This window comes from Geotrypetes seraphini, chromosome 2 (assembly GCF_902459505.1).
Source record: "Geotrypetes seraphini chromosome 2, aGeoSer1.1, whole genome shotgun sequence".
Taxonomy (NCBI): Eukaryota; Metazoa; Chordata; class Amphibia; order Gymnophiona; family Dermophiidae; genus Geotrypetes; species Geotrypetes seraphini.
The window spans coordinates 471000814-471017242 of NC_047085.1; the positions used below are offsets into that span (position 1 = coordinate 471000814).

Consider the following 16429-nt stretch of genomic DNA (forward strand, 5'->3'; position numbering starts at 1 on the left):
AGCCTGTTTGGGGGAGGGGTGTTTGGCTCCCCTGGTACGGGATTGGTCTTCCGAGTTGGGGCTCGAAGTTACTATCCCTGATATTCACATTCTCTTTCAGACACTTTTCCTTTATGTGAAGGCGGCTACTCTGCAGGAGACTCAGTTCAAATTATTGCACCGGTTTTATATTACCCATGCCAGGGGGCACGTCATGGGTCTGTGGCCTGATGATGTCTGTATTAAATGCAAAACTCAGAGGGGCACTTTTCTGCATTCCTTTTTTGAGTGTCCACAATTGACTTTCTGGGTTTCTGTGCGACGATGTTTGGACTATTTGCTGCAGAGAGCCATGCCTTGGAACACGACTGCACTATTGTTGGGGGACTTCCAGGAGTTTCAACAACAGGGCCTACTTCTGTCCTCTCAGAAATTTATTCTGCATGCCATTCTTGTGGGTAAAAAACTTATTCTGAAACAGTGGACCTCAGAGGACGCTCCCTCCTACCACATGTGGCATGCCTTGATGTCTCAGCAAGCTCGTTATGAGTTGGATACATATTTGTCACGGCCACAGGAACAATGGACAGCCTACTGCATGTTATGGCAGCACTTGTTGGCCTATGTTGCTTGATTGTATACATTTTTTCTTTTTATATTTTTTGTGTAGTTTTCAACCTTTGGAGTGGGTACTGTCCCTCTGCAGAGTGGGAACATGTATGTGTGCGTGTGAGTGTGGTTGTTGGTGTGATTCTTAGACTAAGCACCTCGGGTATGTGAGGTGGCTGTGTGCGTTGAATCGTTTGGGGATTCTGTCTGAGATTCAAAAATCAGACGGAGGCTGCTGGACAGGAGCATTTCTGACCTATACTCTGATTACTCTGAATGGTCACTTATGCTCTGGGGGATTTCTTGCATGGGTTTCCCTGATGTCTTGCTGGTATCAATAATTAGTTTCGGTCGGATCATCTGCTTGTTTTTGCCTATGCTATACTGTATTGGGATGATGTTCGCTGTTCTGTATGCCTTCTGTCTTAATAAACATGATTTAAAAAAAAAAAAAAAAGAAAAGAAAAGTGGATCTCAAATAGGTGTATGAATTACCGTATTTTTTGCTCCATAAGACACACTTTTTCCCCCCAAAAAATTGGTGGAAATAAGGGTGCGTCTTATGGAGTGAATACCCATACCACCACCCCCCCATACCCCTCCCCCCCCCCCGATTACCTTATTTTAATTTTGGTGCTGGACGCGGCTGCCTGCCTGGTCGGCTGACGTGGCTGCTTCCTTTTCCCTTCTGTAGCGGCAAAATGGTGCACAAGGCTGCCTGCTTGCCTAGTCCTGTGCCGCTTCTGTTCTTGCAGGAAGTGGCGCAGGACCAGGCAGGCAGCCTTGTGCACCGCTCTGCTGCTACAAAAAGGAAGAGGAGGTAGCCTTGCTTGCTGCTCTGCCGCTGGAGAGGCAGCTGGAGACAGCAAGTCATGCTTCCCACACACTCCCTGCGGGCTGGGCGCGAGCAGCAGCCATCGGAACCGGAAGCCACTGGGATTCCTGACATGGTGGTGTGGCCCTGACAAGAGCGAGCGGCTACGGAAACAGGTTCCGGTCCCCCGCTCTCCTCCCTCCGTTCCCCCATGGCAGCGCTGGGCAGCACATCCAGGCCTCAGCTGCCTCCACCACAGTTCCTCTGACTCCCTTTGCGTTCGGACAGGACATGGAGGGGCGGGCCCATCAAGCTGTGCCGGATGAACTAAAATAAGGTACGGGGGAGAGGTCAGAGGGGGTGCGGGGATGTCCTGCCTGCCTGCTTGCCTCAGGGCGTGGGGTGCCCTGCCCTGCCTCGGAGTGGGGGTGAGGAATACAGTGGGGAGGGAAAGAGACAGAGCAAAGAAATGCTGAAGGAGGAGGGAGCATAGGGACAGGGCCATAGAATAATACTGGAAAGGGGAGGAATAAGGATACAGAGATGTGATACTTAATGGAAGGGGAAGAAATGGTACACATGGATGGTGAAGAAGAGAAGAAAGATTGTGCACTTTGGGGGGCCCTGCCTGCCTGTTTGCTTGCCTTGGGGTAGGGGGCCCTGCCTGTCACTAGGCCTGCCTGCCCTGTGCCCTACCTACCACTAGACCACCAGAGGGGGGACAGGGTATAGAGCCTGGCAGGGAGGGGGGACAGGGTGCAGAGCCTGGCAGGGAGAATTTGGTTGAGAATTTTTTTTTTCTTGTTTTCCTACTCTAAAACTAGGGTGCATTTTATGGAGCAAAAAAATACACCTTTATTCAAAAAGTTTAAAATGTCCTTCAAACTACCCAACATGAATCATATTTCACCCAATGGCTAAATCAGGGGGTAATATTGCTAAAACCAAACGTAAAAACTAAGGACATACAAATGAACCTGATAATCAAAGAATTCCAAATGATATCTGCATAAGTGAGTAGTGACACTGAGGTATTGACAACACCGTTTCAAACACTTAACTAGAGGGATCCCCTCTCTACCGGATTCACAAGGACTGTATAATGCATCCCAAACACTGCAACAGAGTCTGTAGGGACGATAATACCAGCTGAAACGCTGCATCTTTAGCACTGGCTCTGCTAGTGAGAGTATAGCCAAGAGTAGCACTGAAATCCATTACAGTAAGTTACCAGCTCACGCTACACTGATCCAGCCACCCCCCTCAAAAAACACCGGCTTCCCCATGTTTTTACTTCCTCTCCACCTCTGAAAGACTAGTACCTTTGTACTCCACGCTCATCAAAACACGCAAATCCCCAGTGCAAGTCACTGGCGGCATTTCTACGGATAAACTACACCAATGGTGAGGCAAGAATTAGGAGAAAGCGAAATTTATAGAACAGCAAATACCTCATCTTTTTCCCCAATCCATCTTGACACCCCGTTGATGATCATCACATCTGTTTCGAAACGAAACCCCCCAAAAAGCCGATTCATTCTCCTCACAGCACAGGTTCCAGGACTTGCATCCACAAAACACCAACCAACAGCTCGCGCACAACAGCGATAACTGCAGAACAGGAAATAGCAACAGTCTGTTTACAGGCTCTGACGTCCCTAACTGGCGCACCTGCGCAGTGACAGTGACGGGCGGAACCGGAAGCCGCGGCGTTCGGTTTACTGGTTGTGACGTTTCCGTGTTGGAGCGCGTGCGCGGAAAAGGGCTGTCGTTCGCCCCCACATTCTTCTCCGGTAGTGGTAGGAGCTGAATGCAGAAGCAAGCAGGGAGGAAGGAGGGGAGCAAGGGCTCATTGTCAACAGCAGCGAGGTAAAAAAGTAAAACGAGCTGATTCAGTGCGAGAACTGTTCGCTTTCAAACTGTGTTTTTGTCTGCAGTGTCAGAGCGCGGGTATCCCTGTGGTGCCACAGCTGTTTATTCGCTTGGTGGGGACGGCGCTGCGGAGTGCGACAGGAAAGTTGGTCGGGTCGCGCATTTCCTACCAATGCTTGTGTTCTCCGGCGGCGCCTCGATCCGGGTCTGCCGTCTCAGTTGTCATTTTCGAAAGGAGTCCAAAAGATTTGGAAAATTCCTTGTGTTTGTCTTTCTCAAAGTGATATGAAACTAATTTTCCCTTTTCTGTTTTTGTCTAAAATAAGTCGAAACATATTTCTTTTGAAGTTAATTGCTTATTTAATGTCCATGTTTGATGGTCTCCAGACTAGAGTGAATGCAACAGCAGCAGCAAAAAAACACTGTCTAAATTGACACTTGCTCAAGCGCTGAGAATAGCAAACTGTCAGTCAGTCCTTTGTGCACACGCAGACACTTGGTTTCTATCTAGTTTTGAGAACGTGCTTCGGATTTTCTTTTTCCACTGAATTTGGTTTAATTTTTTTTTTTTTAAGTCTTTCAGTTCACGTTTTCCTGAGGATGTAATCGCCCTTTTTTTGTTCCTGTGATTATTATTTTTTATCTTTCTGATTTGGTATTGGGAAGGGGGGCTGTCAGTGGAGTTCTAGCTACCGTACCTTAATGACTCTCAACCTACGACCCCTCGTGTTCACGCTATATCTTTTCTGGTAGTTCTGAAACACTTTATTTTGAGTTTCTATCTCCTCACAATTTTTCGTCTAATTGAAGCTTTGCGGGTATAAAAAAAAAAAATGCTTTTGCTACTTAAGTGTTTTTGTTTTGATCTCGCTAGGAACGCGAAAAAACAGGGGGGTGACTTGCATACCAGAGAAACAGACATGCTAGACTGACAGATTATGTATTTTTAGTAATCTACTTATTAACTTACTGTTTCCCCAAATATCTCAGTTTCCACTTGTCATACTTTATTGATATTATTCGGGGGGGGGGGGGCTTTTGTAGATCCGGGTCTGAAGTGTGTGTGTGTTAATGTGTGTTTTTTGCTATATATTTTTAATGGAATTGAAATGGATCTTAACCTGTTAAATATTTTTTCTCCTTTTGTAATAAAAAAATGTTTCGGGAAAATATACAGTTACAGTTTGTAAATAGGTATTAATTACCAAGTTTCTATTGCACTTTTGGATTTTAAAGAAGCAGCAACATATGTAGTCCACATTGGCCCTAAATAAAATAACTAAAAAATTCATACACTTTATATATTGGTAATATATTTGCAGATTCTGCAGCAGTAGTTATTAGTTTTCTTAGGCATACTGCAAACTAATTTGCTTTTAATGCTGCAGATAAAATATGCCTCAGCAAAAATTCTTGCACATGAGCTTAAAGATATTTATTTGTATTCAAATAAACATATGAGTCACATTTCAAGTAAATGGATACCCTGCATTTGACATAGGAGTGTACAGGTATACAACATGTGTTATGTCAAAGGTGGCTTTCTAGATGAGATTTGCCATAACATGCTACAATTAATTTAAAAGGAAACAATATCTGTATTTGGATAGGGATGCTGATGGAACACTTTTGCTATATTGTTGCTTTTATTGCTAGGCCTAACAGGTGTAGTGTAATAAAGCATTCCAAGTGATGAACAAAAGTGTTCTGTTAAATGTGTAAATTGATACCTGGATTTGAACAGTTCTTAACCTATGCTAATTGCTAACTTGTCATAATCTTTTGTGACAGGATTGCAGTCTTTATAGCTGAAATTTCCACAATGAGAAAAAGCATTCATTTAGTAATACTGAGGATACTGGTAATTCTATAAGAGGCTTTCTGTTTTTCCCCGAGGTCCCACTGTAGATGCTATGCATGGTATCGATTTTAAGCCTATTCTGTACTTTTCACCTATTTGTATTAGTATTCTTTAAAGAAGATGCAGATATGTTAAGGCCTTAAAGCTAGTGTAAATGCTTACACCTAGATGTTAGTACTTGCATGTATAAATGATAAAATACTATAATTTACATGTGTATTTGTGTGCTCCACCCTTGTGACTCGATCGGGGCAAGAGGGAGCCCAAGCCCTCTTGCCCCGTTGAAGCCGCGACCCCCCCCCCCCGACTCAATTGGGCCAGGAAGGAGCCCAAGCCCTCCTGGCCCAGTCGACCCCCCCTACCCCCACCCCCCACTACATTACGGGCAGGAGGGATCCCAGGCCCTCCTGCCCTCGACGAACCCCCCCCTTCCCCCCCAACGGCCGCCCCACCCAGAACCCCCGATCGGCCCCCCCAGCCGACCCGCGACCCCCCGGATGACCCCACGACCCCCCACCCCCCTTCCCCGTACCTTTTCGTCGTTGGCCGGACAGACGGGTGCCAAACCCGTCCGTCTGGCATGCAGGCCACCGAAGAATGGGGCCGGATTGGCCCAGCGGTACCAAAGCCCCGCCTACTTGTGGGGCCTAAGGCGCCTGGGCCAATCAGAATAGGCCCAGGAGCCTTAGGCCCCTCCTATGGGCGAGGCCTTAGGCACATGGGCCACCCCGATCTGTATAAAGTAAAATGGGGTGTATAAAGTAAAGTGTGTGGGGGGTTCCTCCCCCCACACCCCCCGTTGGAGCCCTTTAAAACAGTCATTTTCTTTGGTGTGCGCCTCCGCGTTACGCTCAGTTGTCTGCATGCGCCTTTGTCCCGGCGCGCTTTTGACCTGACACCGTTTTTGTCTCCAAGCTAAAGCAGTTTTTGTGAAAGTGTTTTTATGATCAGCTATTTTTCATCATGTGCGACCTCAATAAGCAGCACTACAGCATGAAGTTCTGTTTTAAACTGGGTAAGACTGCTACAGAAACTTATGAAATGTTTAAAGTGGCTTATGGGGAACATGTCATGAGTCATGGAAGTTGTTTTGAATGAGTCAAAATTCATGAAATTTTGCGCAAAAACGCGATGACAATTCTTCCCCAATCACCTTACTCTCCTGACTTGGCCCCTGCTGACTTCTTCTTGTTTCTTAAACTTAAAACCTTGCTAAAAGGAAAGCAATTCGACACCATTAAAAGCATAAAGCTGAATTTAATGCAGCAACTTTTGGCGATTCCTGAAGATGCGTTTAAGGACTGTTTCCAGAAGTGGAAACAACATTGGGAAAAGTGTATACGTAGGGAAGGGGAGTACTTTGAAGGAGGCCCAATGGAATAAATTGTAAGATTGTTTAATACATTTTAATAAAATCATCCTGGAACTTTTTGAACAGTCCTAGTATCTTTTTAGTGGACATTTCAGTCATATCACCTAGTTACAGGTCAAAACAATTAACTGTTGTTCAGATGTTTAAGTGCTGTACTTTGTAGAGGGTATGGCACTTGATATACTGCTTTTTCTGTGTGGTTGCAGTCAAAACGGTTTACATATTTTAGACAGGTACATAATTTGTACTTGGAGCAATGAAGTGTTAAGTGACATGTCCAGAGTCACAAGGAGCTGCAGTGGGAATTAAACTCATAAGCTTAGGGTGCTGAGGCAGCAGCTCTAACCACTAGGCCACTCCTCCGCTGCCCCCCCCAGTGTATGTATGCACTGCATTTTTGGATTTATAGTTTCAGTATGTAAAACTACAGTTCCTGCTAAATTATAAACGTTATTGGCTCACTCCACTGCCACATGCCCTTTTTCTTATTGGTTCTGGCCTCTGCCCTTTTGGTTCCTGGTTGTGCTGCCCTCCTTTCCCATCCTGTGTACAAGAGAAAATAAAATAAATCTTTTATTCCTTTCACCCCTTGCAGCAAGGTTTCTGCCTTTATTCTTCCCTTTTCACCATTCTTCCAACATGTACTGATCCTATGTTCAATATTTGCTACTGTTTAATAGTTATTCCAACAGCCTTTTGTCCGAGTAATGTTAACTGAAGCAGTGTTAGATGGGCTTATCCTACTTGTGGGCAGAACTTCTTTGTTTCAATTATGCTTGATGTAGTGTGTGTTTGCATGCGTTAAATGTCAGTTACTAAGAGTTTTTGTGTCTTTTGTAGAAATTGAAATGGATTAATTGGGTGGAGACTAGTGCACTGTAAAAACGCAGATAGAGACCAGTGACACCGAAAAGGGATATATTATTCTACAGGGGATTTGAAATCAAGAGAAATATTACAATGTATGCAGTCTATAGAGGATATTTTTTGCTAAAATTATAGAAAAATAAAGCAGATACCCTTCCGTGTGCAAAGCCATTGCAAAGACAGTAATCAGAAAGCTGAAAAGAACATTTCCTTGGGGGAATAAGGATTCTAGCAGAAATCAAATTAAAGCATTAAAAATGATTTTTCCTTAAAATTATGCAGATAAAGGTGTGCTTAGTAATTCCTGGCCCAGTCAGTTCCTAGCTCCTGCACAAGTCTGTAAGCAATTTGGCACAGAGCCAGTTATTGCAAGCTAGCTATTGGGTGGGTGCATAGGCAGCTTTTCTGTTGTGTTTCAAACTTAAGCTTGGTCTCCCGTCTTCTTCCTTTTGCCAGTGTAACCTGACACTAAAGTATTTCTTACAAAGGCAATTTTTTTTCATGTAGTCTAGCAATAACCAGTTTTAAGTAGGGTGGATGAAAAAAAATCAGTGATTAAAATAAAAACTTTTTAAAAAAATTTGATTTATTTTTTTTAAATTGGATTTTTTTAAAAATAAAATGCTCTTCTGAGGAAAAAGATAGTTTTCTATTTAAGAAACATTATACTTCAAAAATATTCATCATGAAATAAGGATTAGATTTTAATGTATGCAACATGAAGCTGTATATTCATGCAGTATTTACATTTTGGGGGTAAATTAATTCCATTAATCCATTCATAATATCACAAGCAATTTTTCTATCTGGAAGATATCACAGATGCTTAGTTTTGCATTCCTCAAAACTGAATTTGTGTCTGTAGAGACATGCTGCTGCTTCACACAAAAATGGAATTGGTCTGTATTGCAAGTATTAGATACAGTTGCACTGTATAAAGCATTAGAGCGACCTTGTAGTAAAAAAAAAAAATTCCACGGTAAATTAATTAGTTGTTTTAAAGTGTAAGGTTAAAATCTGAAAAAGATCCTAATAGGCTGCTATTGATACTTAAACGATACCAAAAAGAGCAGCAACAGCCAACGGCAGAGAGTGGGTGTGCTTTACCATTATCACAGCGTGAATAAATACAACCTAAAAAATAATAATAATTTTTGTGATTGAGTGAACCCTTAGGCCCAGATTCTGCATAGGATGCTCGGTCTCGGAAGCCGATGGGTGTCCTATATAGAATCGGGCCTAAGGCCGCCTAAAATAAACCCAATTCTGTAACCAACGTCCATGTTAGGGACGCCAGTTAGACAATTGGGTTATTATAGACATGGCCACTACAATTATCACAGCAAGGGATCTCCCTGCCACGATAAGTATAGCAGCCTCGGCTGTGGCCACCAGTCCTCCCCCCCCCCCCCCCCCCGGAATGAACGCAGCAGGAGAGATGCCCAATCCATCCTGCCTGGAACACCCCCCACCAGCCCTGAATGAATGCGGCAGGAAGGATGCCCTATCACTCCTGTCGGATAACCCCCCCCTCCCGAACAAATGCAGAAGGAGGGATGCCCAATTTCTCTGCTGGAACACCCCCCGATGATTGCCGGTAGGAGAATGCTTAATATATCCTGCCGGAACACCCACACACACACGAGGAGCCCCCATCTTGGCTAACCCCCCTCCCCAGACCCCTTCCCTGCTATCCTTAAATGTTGGCTGGCAGGGTCTTCTTACCATCCAGCCGGCAGGCCTGCCTCCGTCGAAATGAGGCAGGCCTGCACCTTTCCAGTGCATTGTGGGATGCACCGGGGAGGGGCCTAAGACCTGATTGGCCCAGGCACCTAAGGCCCCTCCTATAGGCGGGGCCTTAGGCACCTGGGCCAATCTGGCCTTAGGCCCCTCCCTGGTGTATCCCACAATGCACCGGGAAGGGGCAGGCCCGCTTCATTTTGATGGAGGCGGGCCTGCTGGCCAGACGGTAGAAAGACCCCTCCATCTGTCCAACATTTAAGGTTAGTTGGGGGGGGTCCGGGGAGTGGGGGTGTTAGCTGAGGTGGGGGGTCTGTTCATGGGGGGGGGATGTTCCTATGTAGCATGTTATAGTTAATAATAATTTTGTAACACCGGCAGGAGGGATTAAGCACCCTCCTGCTGGCGATTGTCAGGGGGGGTGGGGGTATTCCGGCATGAGGGATTAAGCACCCTCCTGCCGGCGATCTTCAGGAGGGTGTTCTTGGCAGGCATCCTTCCTGCCGCATTCGTTCAGGGCGGGTGGGGGGGGTGTTCCAGTCAGGAGGGATTGGGCATTTCTCCTGCCGCGCTCGTTCGGGGGGGTGGGGCACTGGCGGCCACGAGAAGTGTATCGGCTGCTTACAATGTAGGCGTCTCTCGCTGGCCTAGGAAGTCACGTACGGCCACCTAGGTTCGCCTAAGACTACGCCTAGCCTTAGGTGAGCTTAGACGGGCTTCCCTATGCTCCCGGAGGTGCCTCCAATGTAAGCAGCCTGCAATAAGTATGCCATTTACAGAATCTGGGCCTCAGTGTGAGATGATAAGCTTATGGGCAGGCTACAACCCATAAGCCCAACCTCTAGAGCTTACTAAATCGGCTTAAATACCATGAGCATAAGCTCACCATCTAGCCGCACACCATCATAGGGTGCACACAGTGTGCTAATATAAATCCTAATAATAATAATCATACACAGAACTAGGTGAAACCTGTGAATAACGCAATGCAACACTCAGGCCCAACAGTTGCTTCCCCAAGGGGGTCTTTTACGAAGGAGTGTTAACTGATTTAGCGCGCGCTAAAGATTGGCACGCACTAATGCTAACGCACCCATAGGTTATAATGGGTGTGTTAGCATTTAGCATACGCTAAATCGGCTAGCGTGCCTTAGTAAAAGTAAACGTCAACATCTTTACTTAGCTTTAGTGTATGTTGAGAAATGTATAGTATTACCTGTGGTGCGTCTGCATCTGGAGTACTGCGTCCAATATTGGTCGCTGTACCTTAAGAAGGACATGGCGTTACTCGAGAGGGTTCAGAGGAGAGTGACGCATCTGATAAAGGGGATGGAAAATCTTTCATACACTGAGAGATTGGAGAAACTGGGTCTCTTTTCCCTGGAGAAGAGGAGACTTAGAGGGGATATGATAGAGACTTACAAGATCATGAAGGGCATAGAGAGAGTGGAGAGGGACAGATTCTTCAAACTTTCGAATAATAAAAGAACAAGAGGGCATTCAGAAAAGTTGAAAGGGGACAAATTCAAAACGAATGCTAGGAAGTTCTTCTTTACCCAACGTGTTGTGGACACCTGGAATGCACTTCTAGAGAGCGTAATAGGGCAGAGTACGGAACTGGGGTTCAAGAAAGGATTGGATAATTTCCTGCTGGAAAAGGGGATAGAGGGGTATGGATAGAGGATTACTGCACAAGTCCTGAACCTGTTGGGCCGCCACGTGAGCGGACTGCTGGGCACGATGGACCTCAGGTCTGACCCAGCAGAGGCATTGCTTATGTTCTTATATAAATCTTTTCTCCGTTGGGATCAAAAGTTTAGCATCTTTCAAAACAGGAACATAATGGTCAATGCTTTTCACTGTAGTAATGATTTAACCAGGCTTGGTTCCAGGGAAAAAAAAATCTCTTCCTCAGGAACCCGTCGCTGAGCTTTTCAAGAAAAATAGCCGCTCTGTTTTCAACGCGGCTCAAAGGCGGACCATATACAGTGGAAGCTGCCGTTGGCTATTGCTGCTCTTTTTGGTGTCTTTAAAATGTGAAGTTAGACAATGCGGGGTAAATTTATATAAGAGGTGCCTAAAGATAGGCACCTATCTTAATTAGTAAATTGGCTTTAACAAGCTCATAGGTGCCTATCTTCTTAGGTGCTATTCTACAAAAGATAGGCACTGCTAGTCAATAGTACCTGACAGTAAAGTAGGTATGTTTAAGGGTGGACTTATGCACCGCTAGGCACGATTCTGTAAAGGACTTAAGTGCCTATAATGTATGCCTTTAATGGCATTATGCTTTGCTGCGTATGGAATGCTTGGATGTTAAAAGGGCGTCGCCTGCTGTGTAGTGGTGGTTTGTTCAGATTTGAGCACCTGTGTGGGATAATATGCCTCCAAGAGCTCGTAGTTACCTGTTGAATATGTAATGTTGTAATGTGTGGGTTGGGGGGGGGGGAATTCATTGTCTGTTGTATTTGTGACTTTGTATGCTGATTTGGGGCCACCGTGAAGAACAAACATGAGTGGCTCGTTTAGCTTTGTGTTGTGTTAATGGATGTTTCTCTGTTAAAACTTTAATAAAAATGTATTAAATTAAAACCCTTGCCTACATTATATGCGACTAAGTTTTAAGTTAGGTGTCACTAAGCGTGATTCTGTAATGGGGGCCTATGAGTGATTGCCATGCTATAGGCACCATATTTATAGGCACCTATCTTTTTAGGTACCAATTACAGAAGTGGAGAAAATGGTAAAATTATGTCCTTACCTGATAATTTTCTTTACTTTAGTCACAGCAGATGAATCCAAAGACTAGTAGGATTACGTCCACCAACCAGCAGGGGGGAGATAGAGAGCACTGAATTGACTCCGGGTATACCTTGGATGTACATCCTCCTGTCTAATAAGTATAGATCTTCTCAAAGCAGTTGAAATAAATCATATAAAAGTAAATCACATAAATTACATCAACCGCTTTAAACATATGAGACCTAGGACACCTATGGAACTTCTACCATCACATGCACTACCTGAATCATTAATACATAAAAATCGAGACTGCAACTTCAGTCTAAAGGCAAGCACAAACTGCTCCTGAGAGTGACAAACTCCACACCAGGGTGGGGCTCTGGATTCATCTGCTGTGACTAAAGGAAAGAAAATTATCAGGTAAGGACATAATTTTACCTTCCTTGTCATCAACAGCGGATGAATCCAGAGACTAGTGGGATGTACAAAATCTGTCCAAACGTAGGGAGGGAAATAAAGTGAACTGAAAAACCTGCCCTGCAGCACATGTCTAAGGAGATACAACACCCAGAGAGTGCGTATCCTAAGAACATACAGAGGGTAACCCCCTCTAGCCCATGTGAGCAGGAGCATTCCTTGCCTAAGAGCACCATGCTGCGGAAAACCCCAGCAACAGTGTCCCTCCACAAATAGTATGAGTGCAAAGTAGTCTGCTAATGCAATCACCAGGCTTCAAATAGCCTCCTGTGGAATGCAACCAACATGTCTGGCAATGGTCCTTGGCTGATGGCAAACCCCATGAGCCTCGTTGTAAACCAGACCTACTTCCCTCGGAAGGTTCTAGGCCAGCCAGCTTGGACTCGTGACAAATGAAGATTCCCCATCTGACTGAAGCCCTCTCAAGTACCAAGTCCCTAGGACCTAGGAGGCCACACTGTTGACCCCAGTCAAGAATAATGCCAGAGGAGAGGCATTACACTCGATTGTTTCCCTTGACCCTGAAGAAAAACATTGTTTGAAACATGCATGTCGGGAGAGGTGGCATTGATGAACATTTGAGAGCTAACCTCGAAGCTAAGTAGATAAGTAATAAGATTAAATTAGAAGAAAAAGGCATTAAGTAAGGAAATGAAGGAAACTAAAATGAAATACAATGAAGAAATAGTTATGAAATTATGAAATAAAGAATAAGTATGAAACTAAATGAATTTTAGAGTTTTGAGTAAATAAACAATAAAGTGGACTGATGAAGACAAGAGATTGCTGGGCATTATTCATGGTCCAGTTGATATCCGAAGGTCCATACAAATGAAAAAATAAAGAATTAATATATATATACATATACATTTATTATGAAGTATATATTAGTACTAGACCAATAATCTCTTTACAGTGTATATGGGGCCGCAATATATAAACAGGCACTGTATAGCTTTACAATATTAGAGATTTAAAAAGAGTACAGAGAATAGTTAGTGATTTAGAGAGAAGTGAAAGAGGAGAGGCAAGGCATCCCCTTGTAACCAGACACTACTCTGTATCCAGGCTATGAAGTGACAAGTGCCTGTCCCAATGTCCTAAGGAGAAACAGTAAGAGCCTCAGACACTGAGGTAGCTTATTCAACTGCCAGTCCATTCCTCCACATGAATGAACCCAGAAGAAGTGGAAAGAATAACTCAGAGCAATAGTGAGAGCTATCAACTAGCCCGCAATCGGCCTAGCCATAGTTTAACTGCCATCCGGCTGGGACCAAACATGGAACACCAGGCCACAAGTGAAATGGCTCCCCAGCCAGTGCCAACCCACCACTTGTGTGGCAGGAACTAGGGTTGGTCAGTTAGCGGTGGCAAAGGCAGTACTTCCGGAAGCGGCGTCCCTACTCCGAGAGTAGAAATACTGACAGCGGCAGCAACGTCAGCTGCAACTACAGTGACCCTCGATCTGCAGCGGAAGGGAAGGGCCTCGAGCAACCACCCTTAGGACCTCCGACCGCCCACTGCTGCCCGACCTGGCCGCAAGCCCATGGGTGTCTGCTACTACAGCTGAAGCAGCTTCTGCTTCCCTACACGGGAAAGGAATAAAAATACTCCCCATACCGGTGCCTCCCTGAAGAGAACAGCGACCCCTGTAACTCTATGCCCATAGCCAAAGTGAGCTTATGGAACTGAAGTATCCAAGTCCTTCATGGGGAGAGGGGAAAAGGGGATCTGGGAGCCCAGGTGATGCCCCCCCCCAGGTAGGCACCGTACAGCCTTAAATCCTGCAGCTCAACTGAGGCCTACTCCTTAGGAATCTTTCTCCATTGATGCCTGAGCCACAGGAATTGGTCTTCCACTGCAGCCTCATCTACAGGAATTGGCCTTCCACTGCGGCCTGAGCCACGGGAGAATTTCTCAACTGAGGTCCATGTCACAGGAGCCTCTTATCTGAGGCCTGAGCCCCAAGCATAGGCCGGAACCCCAGAAATCTTCCTTCCACTGAGGCCCGAGCCCTCAGGAATCTTCCTTCCACTGAGGCCCGAGCCCTCAGGAATCTTTTTTTTTTTAACTGAGGCCTAAGCCACAGGAACATGTCTCTCTACTGAGGCCTAAGCCAAGTACTCACGTGCTCCTGCACTACCGGAAGGTAAAGGGAGAGGTGTTAGTGCTGCAGCGCACAGGAAACTGTGCCGGCATCCATGGTCAGGCTTTTCTTCTCTCCGACCACATCAGCTGCTTCTTCTCTCCACCGGCTGGGAGGATGGGTCCAGGTGTTGCCCCTAAAGTTGGCTCAATATGGCCAATGCCCCTAGGCTCTACTGAAGCCGCAGCAACAGGAGCAAATAGCCTTCCATCCTCAGGAGCCGAAACCAGGAACCAGAACGATAGCAGCCATTTTTCAGATCTAGGAAACTGGTGCTGGTAGCTGCAGCTAAGCCTGGCTGAAATCCACTGCAGAATCCAGGAACTGTAAGAAACCCATTCTCAACCTGCTGGAGATAAAGTATACTGATTGGCCAGGAGGATGTGCATCCAAGATATACCCTAGGTCAATTCAGTGCTCTATATCTCCCCCTGCTGGTTAGTAGATGTAATCCCATTTGTCTCTGGATTCATCTGCTGTTGATGACAAGGAAACCGTATTTTTAGTTCCATAAGACGCATTTTTCCACACCCAAAAAGGGGGTGGAAATAAGGGTGCGTCTTAAGGAGCGAATGTAAAAACCCCCAAAACAAAACCCGTACCTTTTTTTTGCCATCCCAGCGGCCCAGTGCACTTTTTGCGCTCCTGCCTCAGTTTCCCTGCTCTCTTCCAGCAGTGGCACAGCGGTGCATGAGGCAGGCGCACATTTTTTGTGTGCCTGCTTGGTCCCTCATTGCACTCCGAGAACTGACAGGCAGCCATTCGGAGTGCAGGGCGGGACCAAGCAAGCACAAAAAAAGCACGCACTTGCCTCATGCATCGCTATGCCGCTGATGCTGCCAGAAGAGAGCAGGGGAACAAGGCAGGAGAGTGGAAAGCATGCTGGCCACTGGGATGGCAAAAAAAGGTACCGGGGGGGGGGGGGGGCTGCCTGCCTGCCTGTGCCTTTGGGCTGGCTGGCTGGCTTGGGGTGAGTTGGCTGGCTGGCTTGGGGTTGGCTGGGGGCTGGCTGGCTTGGGGGGTGGGTTGGCTGGTTGCCTGCCTTGGGGTTGGCTGGCTTGGCACTGGCTGGGAGCTGGCTGGCTGGCTGCCACTAGACATGCCTAACCTTAGATGTGCCCACCACTAGACGTGCCCTCTACCTTGTCTCAGCCTACTACTAGACCACCAGAGGGAAGGGGACAGGGTACAGGGCACACCATTTGGTTCAGAAATTTTTTTTCTTGGTTTTTCCTCCTCTACAGGTGGGTGTATCTTATGGTCAGGTGCGTCTTATGGAGCAAAAAAATACGGTATATCCCTTGAGAATTATTCAGAAATAATACAATTGGAAACTGTAACCTTTATAGGGTTTAGCATTTGTAACAGCAGATTTATATTTTAATAAAAAGAATAATTTCCTAGTTTCTCTAAAGCGCTGTTTCAGGTAGTTACTTAATTAACTGCTGATAGAGCTTCCAGTGACATTAGGCAGGGCAAGATTACACCTCAAGAATTTGCTTCAGGATTTAAGAGAGAGACGTTAAAGATTAGAAATCTATTTGTGAGAGAGACACTTCCAGTTGAGTCCCTGTTATTTGAGGATCCCAATTTATTAGGAGACTCTTTTCCATCTGTATTGGAGGCTAAAGCAAAGTTACTACTACTATGTATCATTTCTATAGCACTGAAAGGTGTACACCAGTGGTTCCTAACCCTATCCTGGAGGATTACCAGGCCAGTTGGGTTTTCAGGATAGCTCTAATGAATATGCATGGAGCAGATTTGCATGCCTGGAACCTCCATTATATGCAAATCTCTCTCATGAATATTCATTAAGGCTATCTTGAAAACCTGACTGGCATGGTGGTCCTCCAGGATAGGGTTGGGAACGACTGGTGTACACAGTGCTGTACATTTTTGCTTTTTTCACAAATTAACAACACATTTTGTGCCCTAGATGTTTGTGTG

The 16429-nt window shown here is 45.6% G+C and overlaps 1 protein-coding gene across 1 annotated transcript in view; it reads left to right on the forward strand.

The window, feature by feature from the left end:
• The first annotated feature begins 3157 nt into the window (after positions 1-3157).
• The window catches only part of KMT2C (lysine methyltransferase 2C), an 803286-nt gene continuing 790014 nt past the window's right edge, over positions 3158-16429 (forward strand). The window contains exon 1 of the mRNA XM_033931655.1: positions 3158-3271. Within this exon, the coding sequence (XP_033787546.1) occupies positions 3213-3271 (59 nt within the window). The 5' untranslated portion in view covers positions 3158-3212. The remainder of the gene's footprint in view (positions 3272-16429) is intronic.